This window comes from Setaria italica, chromosome VI, assembly GCF_000263155.2.
Source record: "Setaria italica strain Yugu1 chromosome VI, Setaria_italica_v2.0, whole genome shotgun sequence".
Classification (NCBI taxonomy): Eukaryota; Viridiplantae; Streptophyta; class Magnoliopsida; order Poales; family Poaceae; genus Setaria; species Setaria italica.
In genome coordinates this window covers 33475167-33495312 of record NC_028455.1, presented here as the reverse complement: position 1 = coordinate 33495312, position 20146 = coordinate 33475167, and the positions used below count along the sequence as shown (strand labels likewise).

At 49.2% G+C, this 20146-nt stretch overlaps 2 protein-coding genes across 3 annotated transcripts; both read left to right on the top strand.

Moving 5' to 3' along the window:
- Positions 1-3835: 3835 nt before the first annotated feature.
- Positions 3836-6589, top strand: LOC101784904 (RPM1-interacting protein 4). Of its 2 annotated transcripts, none has more exons than XM_012846697.2 (4): positions 3836-4061; positions 5383-5853; positions 5931-6125; positions 6236-6589. In XM_012846697.2, exons 1-4 carry the CDS (start codon positions 4056-4058, stop codon positions 6263-6265), a joined length of 702 nt encoding a protein of 233 aa, XP_012702151.1. In that variant the 5' UTR covers positions 3836-4055; the 3' UTR covers positions 6266-6589. The 2 variants fall into 2 exon arrangements, with proteins under 2 accessions (XP_012702151.1, XP_012702150.1); XM_012846696.2 differs by having other exon boundaries at positions 3837-4061; positions 5380-5853.
- Positions 6590-11801: 5212 nt separating this feature from the next.
- Positions 11802-14054, top strand: LOC101784504 (UDP-glucuronate 4-epimerase 6). Its single transcript, XM_004973913.4, has one exon. The coding sequence runs from the start codon at positions 12037-12039 to the stop codon at positions 13492-13494; it is 1458 nt and encodes a 485-aa protein (XP_004973970.1). The 5' UTR covers positions 11802-12036; the 3' UTR covers positions 13495-14054.
- The last annotated feature ends 6092 nt before the right edge of the window (positions 14055-20146 follow it).

Sequence of the window (20146 nt, the reverse complement as noted above, 5' to 3'; positions counted from 1 at the left end):
AGACGAAGGACTGCAAAGTCTTTTGGAGATAAGTTCATTGTATACCTTGTGGGTGACACACCTAAAATCATTGAAGGGGCATATTCATCTCCTGATGCTGATTATTGGAAGGAAGCAGTGAGGAGTGAGATAGATTCAATTATGTCTAATGGTACCTGGGAAGTTGTTGATCGTCCTTAGGGGTGCAAACCTGTAGGATGCAAGTGGGTGTTCAAGAAAAAACTTAGGCCTGATGGTACTATTGAAAAGTACAAGGCAAGGCTTATGGCCAAGGGTTATACCCAGAAAGAAGGAGAAGATTTTCTTGACACTTATTTGCTAGTTGCTCGATTGACTACTATTTGAGTGCTACTTTCCTTGGCAGTCTCTCATGGTCTTCTCGTTCATCAAATGGATGTGAAGGTAGCTTACCTAAATGGAGAGTTGGAAGAGGCGATCTATATGGATCAGCCAGATGGATTTGTAGTAGAGGGTCAAGAAGGAATAGTGTGTAAGTTATTGAAATCTTTGTATGGCATCAAGCAAGCACCTAAATAATGGCATGAGAAGTTTGATAGAACTCTCACAACGGTTGGCTTTGTTATGAATGAAGCTGACAAGTGTGTATTCTATCGCTATGGTGGGAGCGAAGGAATGGTTTTGTGCTTGTATGTTGATGACATACTGATCTTTGGGATATACCTTAAAGTGATTAAGTCAAAGATTTCTTATCTCAAAATTTTGAGATGAAGGATTTGGGAGAAGCCGATGTTATGCTAAATATTAAACTAGTAAGAGAAGGTGATGGTGGGGTTACACTTTTGCAATCCCACTATGTGGAAAAGATCTTGAGTCGCTTTGGTTATAGCGACTGCAAGCCTGCTCCTACACCTTATGATCCTAGTAAAGTATTAAGGGAGAACAAAAGAATCATGAGAGATCAACTGAGATACTCCTGGATCAGTGGTTCACTTATGTACTTAGCTAGCTCTACGAGACCTGATGTCTTGTTTGTTGTGAGCAAACTAAGCTGGTTTGTTTGAAATCCAGAAGATGATCATTGGAATGCTCTTGAAAGAGTAATGCACTATCTAAAAGGCACTATAGACTGTGGGATTCATTATATCGGGTATCCAAGGGTGCTAGAGGGTTATGGTGATTCAAATTGAATTTCTAATACTGATGAGATAAAAGCCACAAGTGGATATGTGTTTACACTTGGAGGTGGCACTATTTCATAGAAGTCTTGCAAGCAAACCATCTTAACGAGGTCAATAATGGAAGCAGAACTCACAGCATTAGATACCGCCACTGTTGAGGTCAAGTGGCTTCGTGATCTCCTTATAGATTTGCCAATACTTGAAAAACCGATACCGACTATCCTAATGAATTGTGGTAATCAAACTGTGATTGTCAAGGTGAACAGATCAAAGGATAATATGAAGTCATCTAATCATGTAAAGAGGCGGTTGAAGTCTGTCAGGAAATTGAGAAACTCCAGAATGATAGCCTTGAACTATATCCAAACGGCTAAGAACCTGGCAGATCAATTCACAAGGATCTTTCACAAAATGTGATTGACAATGCATCTATGAAATTGGGCTTGAGACCCATGTGAGTCTTTCTATAGTGGTAACCTACTCTATGTGATCAGAGATCCCATGAAGTAGAGTGGTGAAATAAGCTATAATCTGACTGAGAGAAGAGATCCTTTGTAAACGGCTCATTCTAGTGAAGATGCATATCTCTTCTAATTCTGTATGGCAGGCTGGTTTATGCCTTAATGTGTTCCAATTGACTTCTTAGAAACAAGGGTGCTGTTTACTTTGAAGCAAAGATGTTGTCCTACGTGAGGAATACACCTATGTGGGTCTGAATACTGGTCATAGTCTATGAGATTGGGTGATCTCTAAAAACCCATGAAAGGTCTGGAGTATGACTTAGAAGCTCCAAACCGCGGGGATGCTTTCGCAGCGTGAAAGAGTTTTGGCCAAGCTTGTTTGCACAAGACTGACAATTTAAGGCATAGTCCATTGCTTAGTTGTGCATAAGTGGAACATTAATTCTAGATGGATGTTCAACTTAACCGTCTCTATTGAAATATTGGTATATCAAAGATTATAGTGAATTTGAGAGTATTTCTAGTGTGGCTTGAAATTCTTGATGGGGATTGTTGAAATTTACAGGCTTGACCCAATTATTCAATAATTCAATGAAAAGAATTAAAGCTCACTAATAAAGATATGGAGGACTTAATCAACTTAAAGGGTGGTATATGAAGTTGAGAAAGGAAACGCCTTGCCGCGGCCGGGCCGGTGTAACAAAGTCGGTCCAGGAAAAATAAAAAATGCCGTCCTACTCTTTACTGTACTGGGGAGCTGGTCACATAATTAGCAGGTCCTGTCCCCTGTGAAATGATCCAACAGCCATCGGCGATGATGGGACCGAATTTCACACCTGGGCATTGCCTCGGGTTTGTGTACAGTAATCAGAAGCATGGAGCCATGGCTATGCCCGTCGTCGCCATCACACAGCGCGGAGCCGTGGACGCTGTCAATCTCAGGCGCTCTCCCGGTCTCCGGGCGCACGACCCACGCGCGCGTCGTGCCCGGCCAAAGCGGCCGCGATCGAGCAGCGAGCAGCGAGGAGTTGACGAGGGGCACGCCGACACGAACGAGCGGCGTAGGATACGAGCCGGCGAGGTCGGCAGCCACGCAGCACTCGGCAGCAGGGGGACGGACCCCCGCGCGCACGCCCCCAACCGATTGCGATCGGGGAGTCTCGTCTTATGTAGACGAAACGACCTGCGGGGGGAACGAGTCGTCTCGACCCCCCGTCGCCGTGATCCCGCGTTCCAAACCGCTTCGCGCTCCCGTCTCCGCCCGAGAGCGCCCAGGGGAACGGACGACGCGTACGCTCCGCGTTCCCACCACACCTGCCGGTCTTGGTCTTGCCGTCCAGCGCGTCGCGGCCTCGCGGGCACCCGCGCGCGCGTGCCCCTGAGGGCGAAAAGCCTGCCCTGAGCCCCGACAAGAAGGTGCCTCGACGGCGGCCGGCGGGTTCGGTACTGCTGCTCTGCTTCTGCTGTGCTGAGGTGCGTGCGTGCGTGTACGCTGGAGAGTGACCCACGAGGAGGAAAAGGGGATGCTCCGGGCAGCTGGCCTGGAATCCGCTTTGAGATTCCAAACTTTGGCATTATGTAAAAAGAAGATTCCCCATCACATCAAACTTGCGGTACATGTATGGAGTACTAAATGTAGACGAAATCAAAAACTAATTGCACAGTTTTGTTGTACTTTGCGAGACGAATCTTTTAAATCTAATTAATCAATGTTTGGACAATAATTCACATATATAAATGAAATGCTACAGTTGCGCATTTATGATAAAATACTAATTTTGGCACTCCTAAATTGGAAACTAAACCCGGCCTGAGTTGTTGCTGAGCGGCGAGCGGTCAAAGATGGCCGCCGAACGTTTTTGTTAAGCGTTGATCCGGCGTGGATGGTGGACCGGTGCGCTGGCTGGCTGGCGCTCTATGCGTTTGAGCTCGTCAATTCGTCACCGTCAACGGTCACGCTTGCGTTCGCCTTTTCGTTTCAGACCCCCCTACGATCTTCTATTTTCCAGGAAAGGACTGAAAAAACTTTGAGGATTTTTTTCGGTCAGTAATGCTTCCTAAACCTCTGGATCACGGCTGGGGCTGGTGTGCATCAGAAATGACAAGCACAAGCCACAAACGTTTTCCTTAAAAAGACAAGAAGCCACAAAGATTTCAAAGGGGCTGATATGCAAGAGAGCAACAAGAAAAGGGGTCTCGTGACACCTTGTATATAAAGATTGCAACCGGCCTCTCTCCTCGTCATTTTCTTGGAGTTATACTCCTGCCGGCCGGCCTGGAAGAGGATCGATCAGCAAGCTAGTAGCCAAGGGGCCAGTAGGAACAAACAAACAGCCGCATAAATCCATCCCCCTTCTCGCAGTTGCAGGCCGGCTGCCGTTCGAGAGCCAAACTTCGGAGACCCCCGGAGCTGATCTGACCTCTCTCTCCTCCTCTTCTCGGCGCTGGGAACGCCATGGCTGTAAGTCCCTCTCTTCCTCCTCGCATGTGCTCTTCTTCCATGGCGACAACCTTCGATGTTCCTCACGGTTCCTTTCAGTTGTGATTTGTGAAGCGCAGTTTTCGATTAGATTGTGTAGCGTAGCCTAGTTTTTATCTCGTCTGCAAGAACAACTTCCCCACCAAGAACTGGAAGTCCCTTGATTCGCTTGAAAAGAGTTCAATTCGTTCCTTGTGCGGTAGTAGGTGCCGGTCTCGCTGTATGGTTTCCTTATGCAATATCTGAGCCTGAATTTTCCCAAGGAACAAGATGGTCGCTACGATTATTCTTATCTTGGCGTTTTGAGAAAACTAGAGCTCATTTCTTGCGTGAACTGGTGATTCTCTTTGGGGTGTAGAAATCCACAATTTTGTGACAGAGACCCTGAAACTTGCGAAATATCTTTCGATCACAATCCGCCATTACCCTGACAGTCTTCACATCTCATAAATGATACTCCCTTATTTAATGCTAGAGATGTTGCCAGGTTAACTCACTGGAATACGACGTCCTGGTCATATTCCTCTTATTTAATCACACACCAGCCGCTCTTACCTGCTAAAACATTATCAAGATAGAACAGCTCGTATGCATGAAGATTCAGTTATATAAATGCTACAATCCAAAACAATTTGTGCACGTAAGATGCTCTGGCACTCTTGATTTGAATAGTTTTTCCATTTCGGAAACTGAAGGAAACGTATGAGGCGTCAGCAGCCAGGCAGGCCATCGCTGTCGGCCTGCCTTCAGAAGCTTGGCAGATTGTCAAACCTGAAGTACCAACCACTGCACTAGCGTGTCCTGTTTGAACTTGATTTGCACAAGTAGCCAAGTAGAGAACATGTGATTAGTTTCTCTATTATTAGATAATCATCAAATGTTCAGTTGATTAGTCCACGCAGTGTGTAAGCGGCCGGAAGCCATGGCGTGTGATTTTCCTGGCGTTTGATTGTTTCCTTGGTCGATCAATTAAGCCGCATTGACTTAGCCCCATGCATGTCAACTTGACTTGCTGTCCATGTTCTACCATTGCAACTGGTCCTAGAACTCTGACTGCTGACCTCTCTAGGAGGAGGACGACCAAAAAAAAAACATTGACCCTGTCAGCACTTTCCTCTATTTTTTTTCCAAAAGAAAAATTCTATATTTCAAGTAGCATTAGAATTGTGTCGTAAGGTATTGTGTTAACTGTTAAGCATAACTCTCGTGCTATGAGCTTGCATTTGCACAAGTGGTTAGGAGAAAATGGTGGCAACGGCTGATTCTTCTCGAGTTGAATTGGATGTTTTTGTGCACGCAGCAGCAGCAGAAGAACGCGCACGTCCCGAAGTTCGGCAACTGGGACAACGATGGCAACGTGCCGTACACGCTCTACTTCGAGAACGCGCGCAAGGGCAAGGGCGCCGGCGGCAAGATGATCAACCCCAACGACCCCGCCGAGAACCCGGAGGCCTTCTCCATCGCGGCGCCGTCGCCGAACCGCTCCGACGCCGGGAGGTCGTCGTCGCCGGCACCACCGCCGGCCTCGCGGCACGAGCGCCGGCCTAGCAGCGACGCGCCGCCGCTGTCCCCCAACCCCTACGCCGGGTCCCCCTACCACCGCCACGCCGGCGGCGAGGCCCCGAGGAGAGGCGGCGGTGGGAGGACTGGCGGCGGGTACAGCGTCGAGCAGTCGCCGGTGCACCCGTACAGCTCCGAGAGCGGGGGGTACGGCCTCGTCGCGAACTCCGTCGAGCGGTCCCGGGCCAAGGGTGGCTTGCGCGGCAATGAGACGGTGAGGCTCTGCTCTCTGTCCCTTTGTGCTCTGCCTTGACATGCGCTTGGAAGTTCATCGCTTACTGATCGATGCAGCCGACGAGGGGCTCGGCGGTGCCCAAGTTCGGCGACTGGGACTCGAACCCGGCGTCGGCGGACGGCTACACGCACATCTTCGACAAGGTGAGGGAGGAGAAGCAGACCCAGGCCGGAAAGCCAGCGGCGTCCGGCAAAGACGCCGCGCGTGGCAACGGCAACAAGCATTACGACGACGGCTACGTCTCATCATCGGTGAGTGGCAGGCACAATCATACGCAGATAACACAACTACTGTCTTTCGGCGACCTCCTTGCTTGCTCATTCTGTGTTCTCATTGAGCTTTGCATTTGGTTGGATTGCAGAAGTTCTCATGCTTTGGATGGTGCAAATAGAGATGGCATGGCATGATGGATGGTGATGGATACAAATGCCGGTTCCTTTGGGGACTCCGAATTTGGAGAAAGAGCGATTGTGATTCAGCCTAGACTTCATGCTCCATAATCTTTTTGTGATAGCTTTATTTTTTGGAAGTGATATATAGAGCTGTCCATGGTAACTGTTATGCTAGAGTAAGCATTGCATTGTTTGTGTTGGTTATTCAGTACTGGATTTACAGTGAATGTATGATATTGGTGTGTGATTTTGTTCTTGGTACTCTCAAAGCTTAGTGTTGCATTATCAGAAAACAAAACGTATATAGCTTCAATGTTTGCCCTTGTATTTACTAAAGCCACAACTGTCTACTGTCTAGCCGTCTAGGCATGGACACAAAATCACTCCCCGTTGTTGTCCGAGTTGAGAACTCCATTCACTGGTATCCGAAGTGGAGGGGAGGAGGTGCTGCAGTTCCAGACACACTCTGAACCAAACAGGCTCACACACCAGTATCAGACAGGTGCTGGATGTTATCAAGTTTATCGTCCGGTAGCTGCACAGCAAGCCTGAAATCTACTTCTCGAATTTTACAGATGCGGTTCTCATGACATGGGGAAAAGGCTGGGGCATCTGGGAGTAGATCGTGCCCTGAATCCTGATCTTGGTTCATGAAACCTGAGTCATCTCTCGTTCAATCAGAGTGTCAGATAGCCAAGGAGCCAAGCCAACACGTCTGTGTCTGAAGTCCGAAGAGACTAATTGGTTGGAACCCTGGAAGAAATTGTCTGGCCGGAGTGCTGCCTGTGACTTGCCTGCACCTTGTTTGGTTGGGGTCCTGAGTACCGATGGTGCTGCCTGTGCCTAAATGGAGATTAACGCTAGTTGCCTGGCTCCGGCACTCGCTTTTGAACGCCTGGCGCAGGCAAGCAGATAAGCCTGGCATTAGGGAGGTCACACCAATTAGGTACCGCTGCTTTCTTTTTCTTTCTCTATAAATTGATGAGCAAAGATAGAATATTTATCAAATATATTTTTATAAAAAATCAAATATCTCTTAAAAAACTAAATAACGAATACAGAAATACTAAAAATAAAGGAATTGATTGATTTAATTATATATGCATAATCTCTAACTAAGATGCAATATAATTTCGTTAGTGTTCTCAGGCACAGCTTTTTTCACCAGGCAAATCCTCCTGACCTCCAACCAAACTGGTCCTAATTTGGGGAGAAGCGCGTTTTGGGCCGCAGGCCGTTTGGGCCTCGATCACCCACGCACCCAAGAGAATCAAGAATTCCATAGGCCCAAAGTGGGGAGAGTTGTGCGTGATTGCCCGAGAGACGACAATGCTCGATTCAGCCCTTGTCGGTGAAGCTGAATCTTCGACTCCTTGGCAACTTCAGTCGAATTTCCCTTTTCTTTTTGCATTATCTTCTTTTCATCTCATCACGCACATGAAAATATGCCTCCTCTTTATTTCTTTCCCTCCGAGAAAGGGCCAAGCTGCCCACTTCGTCCAGAAAAGCTCAGCAGGGCGGTGTCCGGACCGGACTAGATGCCGCATTGGATTTGGATTCGATTGGGCCTGTCCGGATATTGATAAGGGACGCATGAGCGAATGGAATCATGCAATGTGGATTCAGACACTTCTCACTCATCAACCATCATGTTCTCCGTAAACCTGAACCCTGATGCTTCCAAACAAAGCCATGAGAGAGAGAGAGAGAGAGAGGGGAGAACCTTCCATCAACTGAGCTAGCAGTAGCACCATGTGTGAGCCTGGCCCCTGGGGCCACCGCCTGCCTGGTGACGTGCTGCTCACCTCATCTCCTGTCACTGGAAAAGAGCAAGCAGCAGCAACAAAGCTGATGCTATGGAATCCGTAATTGCAATCGGATGATGATGAGCGACACAAACCCATTACAAAACGCACTGAAGTGATTCGGTTACACCGGGATCTCTGAGTTGCAACATAAAGTGACCTGGGCTATTAACCTGATGATTCTGGTTCACGGAAGTTGGAACAGATTGCAAATGATTGGCGTTGTCATTTCATATTAACTTTGCACAAGCGGACATGCCCCGTGCATGAGTTTTTGTCTGCTACTAAAGCTGAAAGGTCAGTTCGAGGCTTGATGCATGCAATGGTTCATGGAATCGGAAGTGTGGAGCCACTGGCGAGGATGAAGAGGCCACCGACAGAACCGACTCTCTCTCTCTCTCTCTCATGCTGATGCTGATGCTGTGTTAGGTTGCATGCATCACTAGTAGTAGTAGTAGAGATCGAATTGAATTAACCCTTGCTGCTTTTCTTCCGAATCATGGACATTGCTTCTGAACGCTGACAGCATCCACGCATACGACGAGCTCGAACAAAAAATTCAGGCAATCCAGGCTCTCCCAGTTGTAAGCCCATGCAAGCCCAGCTAGAATCCGGGCCCAATCCGCCGCCAGGTTCAGACTTTCTCTATCACTCCTATCCCTGTAGTAAATTCAGCGATCGACGAACGTAGCATCTACCACGCGGTATCCCGTGCATGTTGTCACCTGGTTACGAATACCTAGGCAATCTCTCTGCTGGTTTAGCTGATTTAATTAACTAGTGGTAGGATTAGTATAGTAGCTAGCTCAGTTGACAGTTGATCTTACTGGACAGTGACGACAAACATCCCGTGGCGTTTCACTTTCTGCCCGGTAAAGCGCGTCACTTCTGCATCCCTTCTGACCGGCTGTCGGCTAGCTAGATACCTTAAAGTTACTGCCCTCCAATCCAACGAGTTCTGTACACCTCGCCAGGGTAATTCAAAATCTCTCTGCAAAAGTCAAATTGGCCTCTGCAATCGTCAGAGCAGAACAGCTGTTTGGAGAAACGAATTCGAGTTGAATTTTGGCAAGTTTGCCATCCATCGCGAGTGACCGATCGCCTGTTTCGTAGAAACGGTAGCGTGCACACGCGGTACCCCGCGGCCGCGCGCCGAGTTGGCCGTGAGTCAGGGGCACAGTGCCGATCGATCGGGCATGTGAGGCTCTTTAAACCCAACCCGGCGGCAGCTGGTGATGAGCTGAACCTGCTGTGAGACTCTGGCCCCAGCGAGAGCATTCATCAGGGCACCGACGACCCGTCGATCCATCGCCGCCGGATCGCCGTCGGGGAAACTGTTCGCCAACGTGCGCGCACCTGGGCTGAGCCGGGCCGAGCCGAGGCTTGTCCGCTCCGTCGTGTTGGCGTTGCGTGACCGAAGCTGCTGCTGCGTCTGCGCGCGTGTTCCGGCTCTCAAAACAGCGGTAACAAAGGAGCACGCGCCCACAGTCACGCAGGCGACTCCAGCTTCCCAGTTTACAGAGTGGTAGGTACTCATGACACGTCAATGCAGTTGCTCTACCTCGAGTCCGCGTATGTACAGCAGTAGTGTAGACGTATCCGTATCCCGTACAGCTCCAGGAGGAGGAGTACCGTGGCGATGGCGATGGACACCATGCGGTATTGTGGTAATTTGGTCAAAAGGGTGCGCCGCCCTCTGCTCTTTGGCGCTACTCCCGAGGCACGGCAGCATTTCCTCCGCCGCGTGGGCCCACACGTCACTGCGTGCGATCCGGGGCACACTGGTCGCCGATCAGCCGCTGATGCGTGATTGCTGACCTTTGTCGTAAAAAATACTCTGGTTTTGAATCATGTAATGTGACCACCTGACTTTACTACACGGACGAAATGACGCAACACACCGTGCAGAACACAGAGCCATTCTTTGATTCTTCAGGGGTGCTACAGCGTCGCGACTGAAGGGGGGTTTGGATACCCCTCTAAATTTTATCGGTCACGTCGGATGTTTGACACTAATTAGAAGCATTAAATATAGTTTAATTATAAAATTAATTGCACAGATGGAGTCTGATTCGCGAACGAATCTATTAAGCCTAATTAGTCCATGATTTGACAATGTGGTGCTACAGTAACCATTGCTAATGATGGATTAATTAGCATTAATAGATTCGTCTCGTAATTAGACTCCATCTGTGCAATTAGTTTTGTAATTAGCTCATGTTTAGTTCTCCTAATTAGCATCCAAACATCCGATACGACCCTACTAAAGTTTAGCATCTCGTATCCAAATACACCCCTGAAACACAAGGCTAGCTGCAAATAAAAGAATGTCAATCGGGTGAACTCTGAAGCGGACCGATGACTTGATGCAAGTTCAATCTCCCCGTTCCAATCAAAAAATGCCTTTTCCTTTATCTTCGTTGGTGAAGTATGGAGCCTCCACTCTACTTTCCTCAAAGGGAGGGATGAGAAAAGCAGAAGAGATCCATCGATGGAAACCCAAACCTTCCTCTCTTTTTTTCTAAAACAAGGAGAATATATATTAATATTCCATCCTCTGTAGATACATATAGCTGTCCAACGTTAGAACCACGAATTAAGCCAAAAGCAAAAGGAGAACTATAGCACATAGTTCCTCAAAACAAAAGGAAAAATTCAAGTAAAGGATAGTGTCTGCCACTAAAACTCCATCCATGATTTGCGAAAAGCTCCGTCACTGTCCATTGAAGCATCAGAGTCTTCCTAGCCAGTGGTATCAAAGTCTTCTCGGCTACTACGTGCTACGAGCATCAAGTCCTTCCGTTCCCACAGCTTTACAAACTGGCGTCCAGCTCGGTACTCGACAGTACAGCCGCCGTAGCGCCCCACGTATTAGCAAAGATGAGAAAAGGTCAATGATCATGAGGAAACAAAGATGACCTTGAATTGAATCCTTGATTGGTTATCATAATCAATGCTGCCCATGTTACGCTTGCAAGAAGCTAAACTACCACGGCTTTACACCACCACCCAATTGGGGAGAAAACACCAAGTCAAAGTTTTTCTGCCCCCGAAAACAGGAGAACGGCATTCGGCTACGGCTACGATAGACCACAGCTCGAAAAGAGCAGCAAAAACTCACTAGCACGGTAGCACCGACATCTCCTACGGTCTCACTCTCACCTCCACGCTTAAACAGCCTGCACGCTACGTAAAGAAAAAACACTCAGCGGCTTACTCCATCCCAAAATAAACGCACATCTCGTTTCACGATTTTAAACTTGACTAAGGATATAAAAAAACATTTGTATCTATCACGAAAGTATACTCAATGCTCAATCTAATAATACTTATGTATATTATACATCATAAATAGTAGTATTTTTTTTATAAACTTTGATTAAATTTAAAAAATTTGACTTCTCAGATGTGCAATTTATTATTTTGGGACCGAGTACTCGGGTAGATAGAGAGGCAGACAGCTTGAGAATAGATCTTCACTGTTTTTTGGATACTTGGGTTATCAAGAGAAAAAAGAGAGAGAGCAGGCTCTGAGTTGGATACTTGGGTGATGTTGATTGGCCGGCAGCTACCTGGCGAAAGCGGACAACAGCTCACTCATTCCCGCGCACAGCCTCGAGCCCTCACGCGGTGAATTCTGACACAGTGGCTGCGAGCGACGCGACATGACATCCCCACCCCGACGCGGTGATCCCCTCCTCCCGAGCTAACCACACCTGTTTTGGAAGCTAAGCTCCACCCTAATATACCACAGCCGCAACCAACCAAACCCGCGGCCCCCCTCTCCTCCACTCCACCTCTGCTTCAGCTATATCTCAAGCTCTCGCTCTCATCACGATCCCATCACTATCGCACTCTCACTCTCCAGCTCACTCCCCCTCTCGCTCGCTCGCTCGCTCGCTCCCCGCTTCGCTTCGCCGTACTACCCAGCTCACACCCGCCGCTCCGCCGCCGAGCGCAGCAGGATGCCGGCCGGCGTGGTGGACGCGGCCGCCAAGGGCGTCAGGCTGGAGCGGCACGCGGCGGGGGCCGCGGTGCTGCTCCGCCGCGCGTCGGGCGCCAAGCAGCTCGTGTCGGCGTCCTCGCACCTCCTCTTCCGCGCCACGGTCCTCGCCACGCTCGCGCTCGTCGTCCTCTTCGCCGTGCACTACCCGTCCCTGCTCTCGCGCTCCTTCACCCTCTCCTCCGCGTCGCCCTCCTCCTCCTCCTCCTCCGGCTCGTCGTCCTCGCCGCGGTCGCGGTCGTCGCACCGGAGCCTGCTGGGCTCGGGCGCCTCCTACGGGGGCGCGGCGTGGGAGCGTGAGGTGCGGCGCAGCGCCACGCCGCGGCGGGACGGGGGGCTCTCCGTGCTGGTCACCGGCGCCGCGGGGTTCGTGGGCGCGCACTGCTCCCTTGCGCTCCGGGGGCGCGGGGACGGCGTGGTCGGCCTCGACAACTTCAACGCCTACTACGACCCGTCCCTGAAGCGCGCGCGGCAGCGGCTGCTGGCGTCGCGCGGGGTGGCGGTGCTCGACGCCGACATCAACGACGGCGCGCTCCTGGAGCGGCTCTTCGCCGCGGCGCCCTTCACCCACGTGCTCCACCTCGCCGCGCAGGCCGGGGTGCGCTACGCGATGCGGGCGCCGCAGACGTACGTGGCCTCCAACGTCGCCGGGCTCGTCAGCGTCTTCGAGGCCGCGGCGAAGCACGCCGACCCGCAGCCGGCCGTCGTGTGGGCGTCGTCGTCGTCGGTGTACGGGCTCAACACCGACGCGCCCTTCTCCGAGGAGCATCGCACGGACCGGCCCGCGTCGCTGTACGCGGCCACCAAGAAGGCCGGCGAGGCCATCGCGCACGCGTACAACCACATCTACGGGCTCTCCATCACGGGGCTCCGCTTCTTCACCGTCTACGGGCCGTGGGGACGCCCCGACATGGCATACTTCTCATTCGCACGCAGCATCGTCGCCGGCGAGCCCATCACGCTCTTCCGCGCCGCCGACGGCGCCGACGCGCGCCGCGACTTCACCTACATCGACGACGTCGTCAAGGGATGCCTCGGCGCGCTCGACACGGCCGGCAGGAGCACGGGCTCCAAGTCCGGCAAGAAGAGGGGCCCTGCGCCCCTCCGCGTGTACAACCTCGGCAACACCTCGCCGGTGCCCGTCACCCGCATGGTCGCCATCCTCGAGAAGCTCCTCGGCAAGAAGGCGCACAAGCGCGTCGTCACCATGCCGAGCAACGGCGATGTGCCCTTCACGCACGCCAACGTCAGCCACGCCTCCCGCGACTTCGGCTACCGCCCCGCCACCTCGCTCGAAGCCGGCCTCCGGCATTTCGTCGAGTGGTTCGTGCAGTACTACAAGCTCGACATCAAGGGAAGCAATGTCCTCGCCGGCAAGACCACCAAGAGGAAATCCATGGCCATGTCTGCCGCATCGTGAGTTGCCGCGCCGCCGCGGCCGCGGCATGTTCCCCGGCCCGGCCGTCCTCCACCAAGTGTGCATGCATTCTCTTGTCCTTGGAGGCTAGCTAGCAGAGTCCTGTAACTTTGTAAGTGCTTATTTGTTTAAGCCTTGCCGCTTTGCTTCTTCATGATGCATGCTACCATGGCGGTGCTTAGTGGCAGGGAAAAGGATCCATGGCTAAATTAAGCTTGAGAAAAAGTAGAAAAAAAAAGAGAGTGAGGGTATGGTATAGATAGACAACAGAGCAAAGCGAAGGACAGCCATGGCTGACCAAAGATGAGGTCACTGGCTTCCTTTTGCTTCAGATTATTCTGCTCACATTATTACTATTTTTTGGTCAGATACTAGATTTCACTGTCACATTTGAATCATGCCAAGAACTCAAAGTCTCAAAGATGCGGCGCTTGATGTAACTCCAAGCGATTGCAGGCTGCCAAAACTGCATTGTTTAGGTTTTGGCGGTGGACTTGATGCAGTTCCTGCATTTTCCCCCATATATAAACCTGTGCAAATTCGGGCATTGCATTTGCCCTTTTGTTGCGGTTCTCTGCACCAGGGTATCTTACTGCATGTGGAGCGATTGCGCGTTCTGTTCTCTGAATTTTGTTGCAATGCGGCGTGACTGCGTGAGGTTGGTGGCTGGTGAGAGCAGACAGCAAATGAATTTGTTTGGGCCTTGGTACAGCTCCTTTTTCGCATGGTGTAGACGACGGGGAAAAAGGACAGCTTGTACGGTGGTACAGTCCTTGGTTTCTTGGTCTCTTGCAACTGTTCAAGTTAGGATGCAAAGAATCTGGATTTTGAGTGGAAGCTAGTCCGCTCCGGATTCCGGGATTCTGAGAATTCATAATCTAGCTTCATAAAATTCGAGGCAAAATCTATCCTGTTTGGAAGCCGATCAGATTTTGGATTTTGGATTCTCAAAATCTGTGGTCATCCACACGGGCCCTTATCAAGTATGTGCGATCATCCTCACTGCAATTCTTGGCAGTGTGAACCGAGAGGCAGCGTCAGTTTTTGCAGTGCCTGCCTATGCGGACACCTGGCTGATCCGCATTTGTGCGCGAACTGGAACTGTTTTATCTGCATGACTGGATTCGAATTCCAAACAGGCATTGTTGGATTAGCAACAGTGATTATTTTTTTTTGAAAAGTTAGCAATAGTGATATGAAAGGATGACGAAATACAGAAGACATTCCACTGTGAGTGCACCTCGGATTCCTACGGAGATCCGCTCATTCCCATGGCGATTAGCCCCATTATCCATGCATGTGCCCATGCATGCCGTGAGGACGATCCCTGTCCACTCAGTTCCTGCCTTCATAGTTCACACCACGGCACTCGTCTACCTGCAATTTCAAGCCAATGAAGTGTGAACACGATCTCCACTAGAACCACTGAGTATGCATACATACATGATACATACCGAAACAATGTCTCTGAAACTCTTGATATTTGAGCACTGACAGTCTGAATCGTGGCAACGAGGTCTCTGAAACTCTGAACTTTTTGAGCACTAAGAGTCTGCATCTGAAACTCTGAATTTTTTTGAGCAATGACAGTCTGAATTATGGTGATAAAGAGCAAAGTCTCAATTGTGGTAATCTTTTTCATCGAAAAGAAGACAGTTTGAATCTGATTCTGGACTGGGCATCTTCAGGATTGATGCTGGCAACTGTCATTGCACTCCCGTTCTCACCTGCTTGATGTCAAAAAGGTCAGGTGATAAAAGCAGCATTACTACAATGAGCTACACTGCAACTTTCCAACTAATCAGTCCTTCTAAGTACTCAGTGACAGCATGATAAATTAGTACAATCTACTGGTACCACTTGAGCTACAATACATACAACTACACAAAGTCTCCAATGCCCACTGGCCTGGCCTGGTACTGTACAACTAGGCCTGGCTGGTTTTATTGTCACTATTGTACAAGAAGCTTTGGTCCCCATGGACATGGTGAGCTGTAGGATTTAGCAGTCTTTGACTTGCATCAGCATGAGGTTAGGGAGGTGTTTGACCTCATCTAACTCTGGTCCCCTTGTTGCTTCACAACTTGCAAATTCTGACCTGAGCTTTTCACTTTTCACTGACAAAAAGAGCCATGGATGCAGCTGCATGTGTATCTGAATACCCTGACCACTGAGATTGCAAGTTTGCAGCTTGTCTTTTCCAACTAGTTCCACCCTGAGTGACTGCTAATTGCTCACCCCATGTGTGTTTGTTCCTTCTAACCTTTTCATGATGCCAAATAGGTTTGCCTGTACATCACCAAGAAACCCAGCTAGGCTGCAGCAATGCCCCAGCAGCCCACCCCCTGACCCATAAACCTAAGAATTGGTTAGTGAATTCAATTTTGCTGGTGCTTGTTACTGTTGCGTCTAACTTCTGAAAGGGCATTGAAAGCTGTTTTCCAGGACAGGTGACTTAACCATAGGATTCCTGCACATCCAGGATTCTTATGATAATAACTGAATAACTGAACAGGCAGTACATGTACCCCCCCCCCCCCCCTCTCCCCCCCCTCTTCCCATTCCACGAGAATTGGAATCCTGGTCTGTCAAAACTCAAAACACGGTACCAATTCCAGACCATCAAAATAGGAATAGGCCAGATCAGCATTTGGAGTTGCACTTCAGTGGTTAGTGGCAAAAGCTAGATTTTAATTTGGAGCTGTTATCTTTGTGGTATTGCATTGCAGACTTGCAGTACATCTACACCTGCCATGCCTCTTTTTTCCTGTCTCGTCCCTTGTGGTTGAAGCCATGCATGGATCATTGGACGAATGAGCTCGAGCTTTCGCTTTTTTATCAGCAGATCTTGCATCAGACAACACTATCTCACAAGAGCTTTTCATGATCCAGCATCGAGGATATCGAGGTAACCAATGTATGCTATCACTCATCACACAGATTCACAGAGGTTTCTTCATTGCGTTGCCTGCAGCAGTACAGCACTAGTGCCCCTTCTTTTTTGCCAACGCCTTTTTTTCGTTTGTGCTGCACAGCCGCACGGTAACGCTTCTGATCTGGCCGAGCCACCTGCATCCACCGACCGAAGCTCGTGAGGCAACCGAGGACCTCTCTTCGTGCCTGTTGGAAATTGGGGTGGTCCTAGTACCCACTAATCTAAGGATCTACGCCTAGAACACCAACTCACTCTGGATCCAGAGTTGTGGAACAGTGCCCTTTTCTGCATGCTCGATTGATCCTGACTCGGTGACTCCCGACCGCCCCCAAAAACACACTCTCCCTCCTGAAAAAATTAAGCGGCCCAAAAGTCATCACGAACCACAACAATATGGGCTAACTGCGGTCTTGGTTCAGTTAAAGCCCATCCGGCAAACGTTTCCAGTCCAGTCCGCGCGGCCCACGGAACGCAGCCGAATTAAACAAGTGAACAGACGGAATTGCCCAACGAACCAGCACGAGACGGGTGGGAGCAGCCGGCATCCCGACACCTGTCGCCGGAATGGGGTTCGCCCCACGTCTCCGCACGCAACGTTTCAGAAGTGGACGTCGCCGCCTTGGCTGGTTGGGTGCGGTGAAGCAGAAGCAAACCAACCCGGCCAGCAGAGAGCTCCGAGCGAGAGCAGAGCAGCGGAGCCAGCCCGATTCGTCCTCACGGAACCTCCCACGCCAGGTGGAACGAGCCGCCCACGAGCCTCCCCGCGACCGGCGGACCGGACGGCGCCGCCGCCGGGACCACGCCACTGCCCCGACCTGCTCGCGCGGCCGCGGGGGCCTGCTGCTGTTTTCCCCCGAAAGCTGCTTCGGGCCTCCTGCTCCCTGCTGCTTTCCGGAAGCTTCTGCGGTGTACGGCTTTAAGCGGCTGGGGTTGTGCCGGGCTCCGCGTTGATGCGCTGCGTCTCCGGCGCCGCTGCAGCGGTCGGCGGAGCCGGAGTCTACGGCGAGGCTGGTGCCTCCGGCTGGGGCGCGGGGCCCGGGAAGTCGTTCCGCCTGCTGTGGCTGTGGGTGGGGATCGGCGGCGGGGAGTGAGCGGATGGAAGAGGACTGCACTTACTGCTCTTGACTGATAGCACGCGGATTTTGTACCACAGCACCTCCTGCTAGGGATTTGGATTTTGGGCTCGATTGGGGAGTTGGATGATTGGATCGCTGCAGGGACAGAATCAGGATTGGTTCGAGTATCTGGGGTGTGGTACTGTGGTGCTCTGGTTTTGCCGAAGGCGCCACCAACTGGGATATGGTGGATGAGAGGGATTTTGGGTACCCGTCTGGAGAACTGCAGGTTCAACTGCTGTATTGGGGATTCAGTCTTGTGGTTGATCTACGAGGTGTGGCACGATGTCGCGGTGCTTCCCGTTCCCGCTGCCAGGGTACGAAGCAAGGCCGAGGAGTGAGCAGCAGCACAAGGATCTGCTGAAAAGGTTCATACTTCATACTCTGTGCCCTTCGAAAATCGCTTGCCAAACTAGACCACACTCTGATGATTCACAGAACTTGGGGTGTTGTTTTAGACTAACTAGGCAGTGACCATGCTTCAAGACGGAAAAAAGGCTTGTCGCAGGGGGAAAAAATCTGTCTGAGCTGTTCAGAAGTTGAACTTGTCATATTGATGTCATCTTTTGCCCTTTTACCATATTTGGTGTCCGTGTTGTTTAGAAGAATCTGTCTGGGTTGTTCAGAAGTTAAGAAGCATTTTTAGCATTTCATGAATATGAGCAAATAGTGATCCGATCAAACCACCCAGCTGTAGTTACTCTATTCGATGTTCTTTGATAGATCAATATGATACTAGAATGGCTATATTTGGGAAACTCACTATAGGCTTTGAGTTCTAATGCAATAAGAGCAATGTTAGCAGATCATTTGTTTTGCAAGCATTAGATGCCACAAAGCATCATTGCATCAGAGAAACTCACCCAGTATTTGGACGAAAGAAAAAAAACAGTTAGAAAGGACGTTCTGCTTCTGTATTTGGACGAAAGAAAAAAAACAGTTAGAAAGGACGTCCTGCTTCTTTGTCACATATCCTAATATTGTTTTCTCGCTATCAGTTTATCAATTTGCTTTTTTAAAAAAATATATAAAATGTATAAAAGTTGGATACTTGGGCATATGGTTCTCCTATAATGTAGGCAGGGATGGCTAGTTGCCTTTCTATAGCAACACCCCTTTTTGTGAGCAAGGACTACAAAATGTTGGCATGACCTGCGCATTGCTTAAAAGTGTATCCTATGGTATCTGTAACATTTTCTTGTCAAACTAGGCATTCATATAACTACAAATAATTGCACAATTTAAACATATAGTTCATTTCAGATTCATATATTCTTTCACATGTTTGTATATATCTAAATTGTCGTGCCATATGCTATGACAAACAAAATTACTTACATATGATATTTGTATGCCTCAGTCTCTAGTTGTGCTGTATGGTTAAGAAATATTGCTTGTAAGCCTGTACATTCTTATGCACCACAATTACTTATTATACTTGATTGTCACTGTATCAAACCCCCAACACTACATTAATACTTGAATTGAACTTTTGCAGTAGTCTTCACTCTTTTTTTTTTGGTCGCGTTCCAAATCTTAACCTAAGCAGCCATAACCCCTACCATAGCCTTTTAAATTTCTGAACATTTAATAGGCTGCAACCTGCTCCAGTTTTCTTTTTTTTACTGCACCTTTCTATTGTGCTTGAATTAACCTGGACGTACTAGAGTTTGATGTGCAGACCTTTTTTCTTGAATAACCAAATCACTTGGAATAAATTTTCCATGTGATCTGCTTGAGCAGATTTTGGTTTGCATCTTAAATTCTGATTCCGGTGTATTTCAGTATACCTGAAGTGACATATACCTCCTGATTAGGATCCCTACCTGCAATATAGTTTCATGATGAGATCTAGTAATATTTTCTTAGTATGCACAGAAGAGCTAGGAAGGATAACCAGTATTGAATATGCGTCACCTTTTTAAGGAAAAACACAAGGAGAAGCACGGAAAGGAAAAAGACAGGGGGAAAGGAGAGAAAGGAAAAGGATAGAGACCATAGGAAAGATAAGCACAACAAGAAACACAAAAGAGAGAAGCACGGAGAGAGGAGAAAGAACGAGGACAGAGACAAAGACAAAAAGCAGAGCTTGGGACAGGAAACTCAGAAGAATTATAAACATGGCAATAGAAAGCCGGAAGAAAGAGGGCAAAATGAAGCAGTCAAAGATATTAAACCAACAGATGAGTTGGTTACCTGAACTTTTGGTCAAGGAGGTAGTGGTAACCACAAATGTGACGACAATAGATCTTTGCTTCCTCAGGCTCAGAGCACTGATAGTATTGGTGCTACAGGTTCTTAAGAGAAAGAAAGGAATTCGCTCGGTAGAATGGTTAATAAATCTGTAGAAGCAACACAGGACAAACATGGAAAAGTACAGAATAGTAGTGATAGTATGGTGCGTGCCAATAAAAAGGGAATGGGCAGGGGTGTTGATTCTAAAGCTAAAACAAAGAATGGGAAGAGCCTTCAAGTTGGATCAGCTGAAATGCATTCCAGAAGAAAGCACGGTTGTAATGGAGTGGATGTACGGCAGGATTATTCTAATGCACAAAGTTCTGAAGACGTACATACTGCTAACCCAGTTGTATCAGATTCAAGGAGA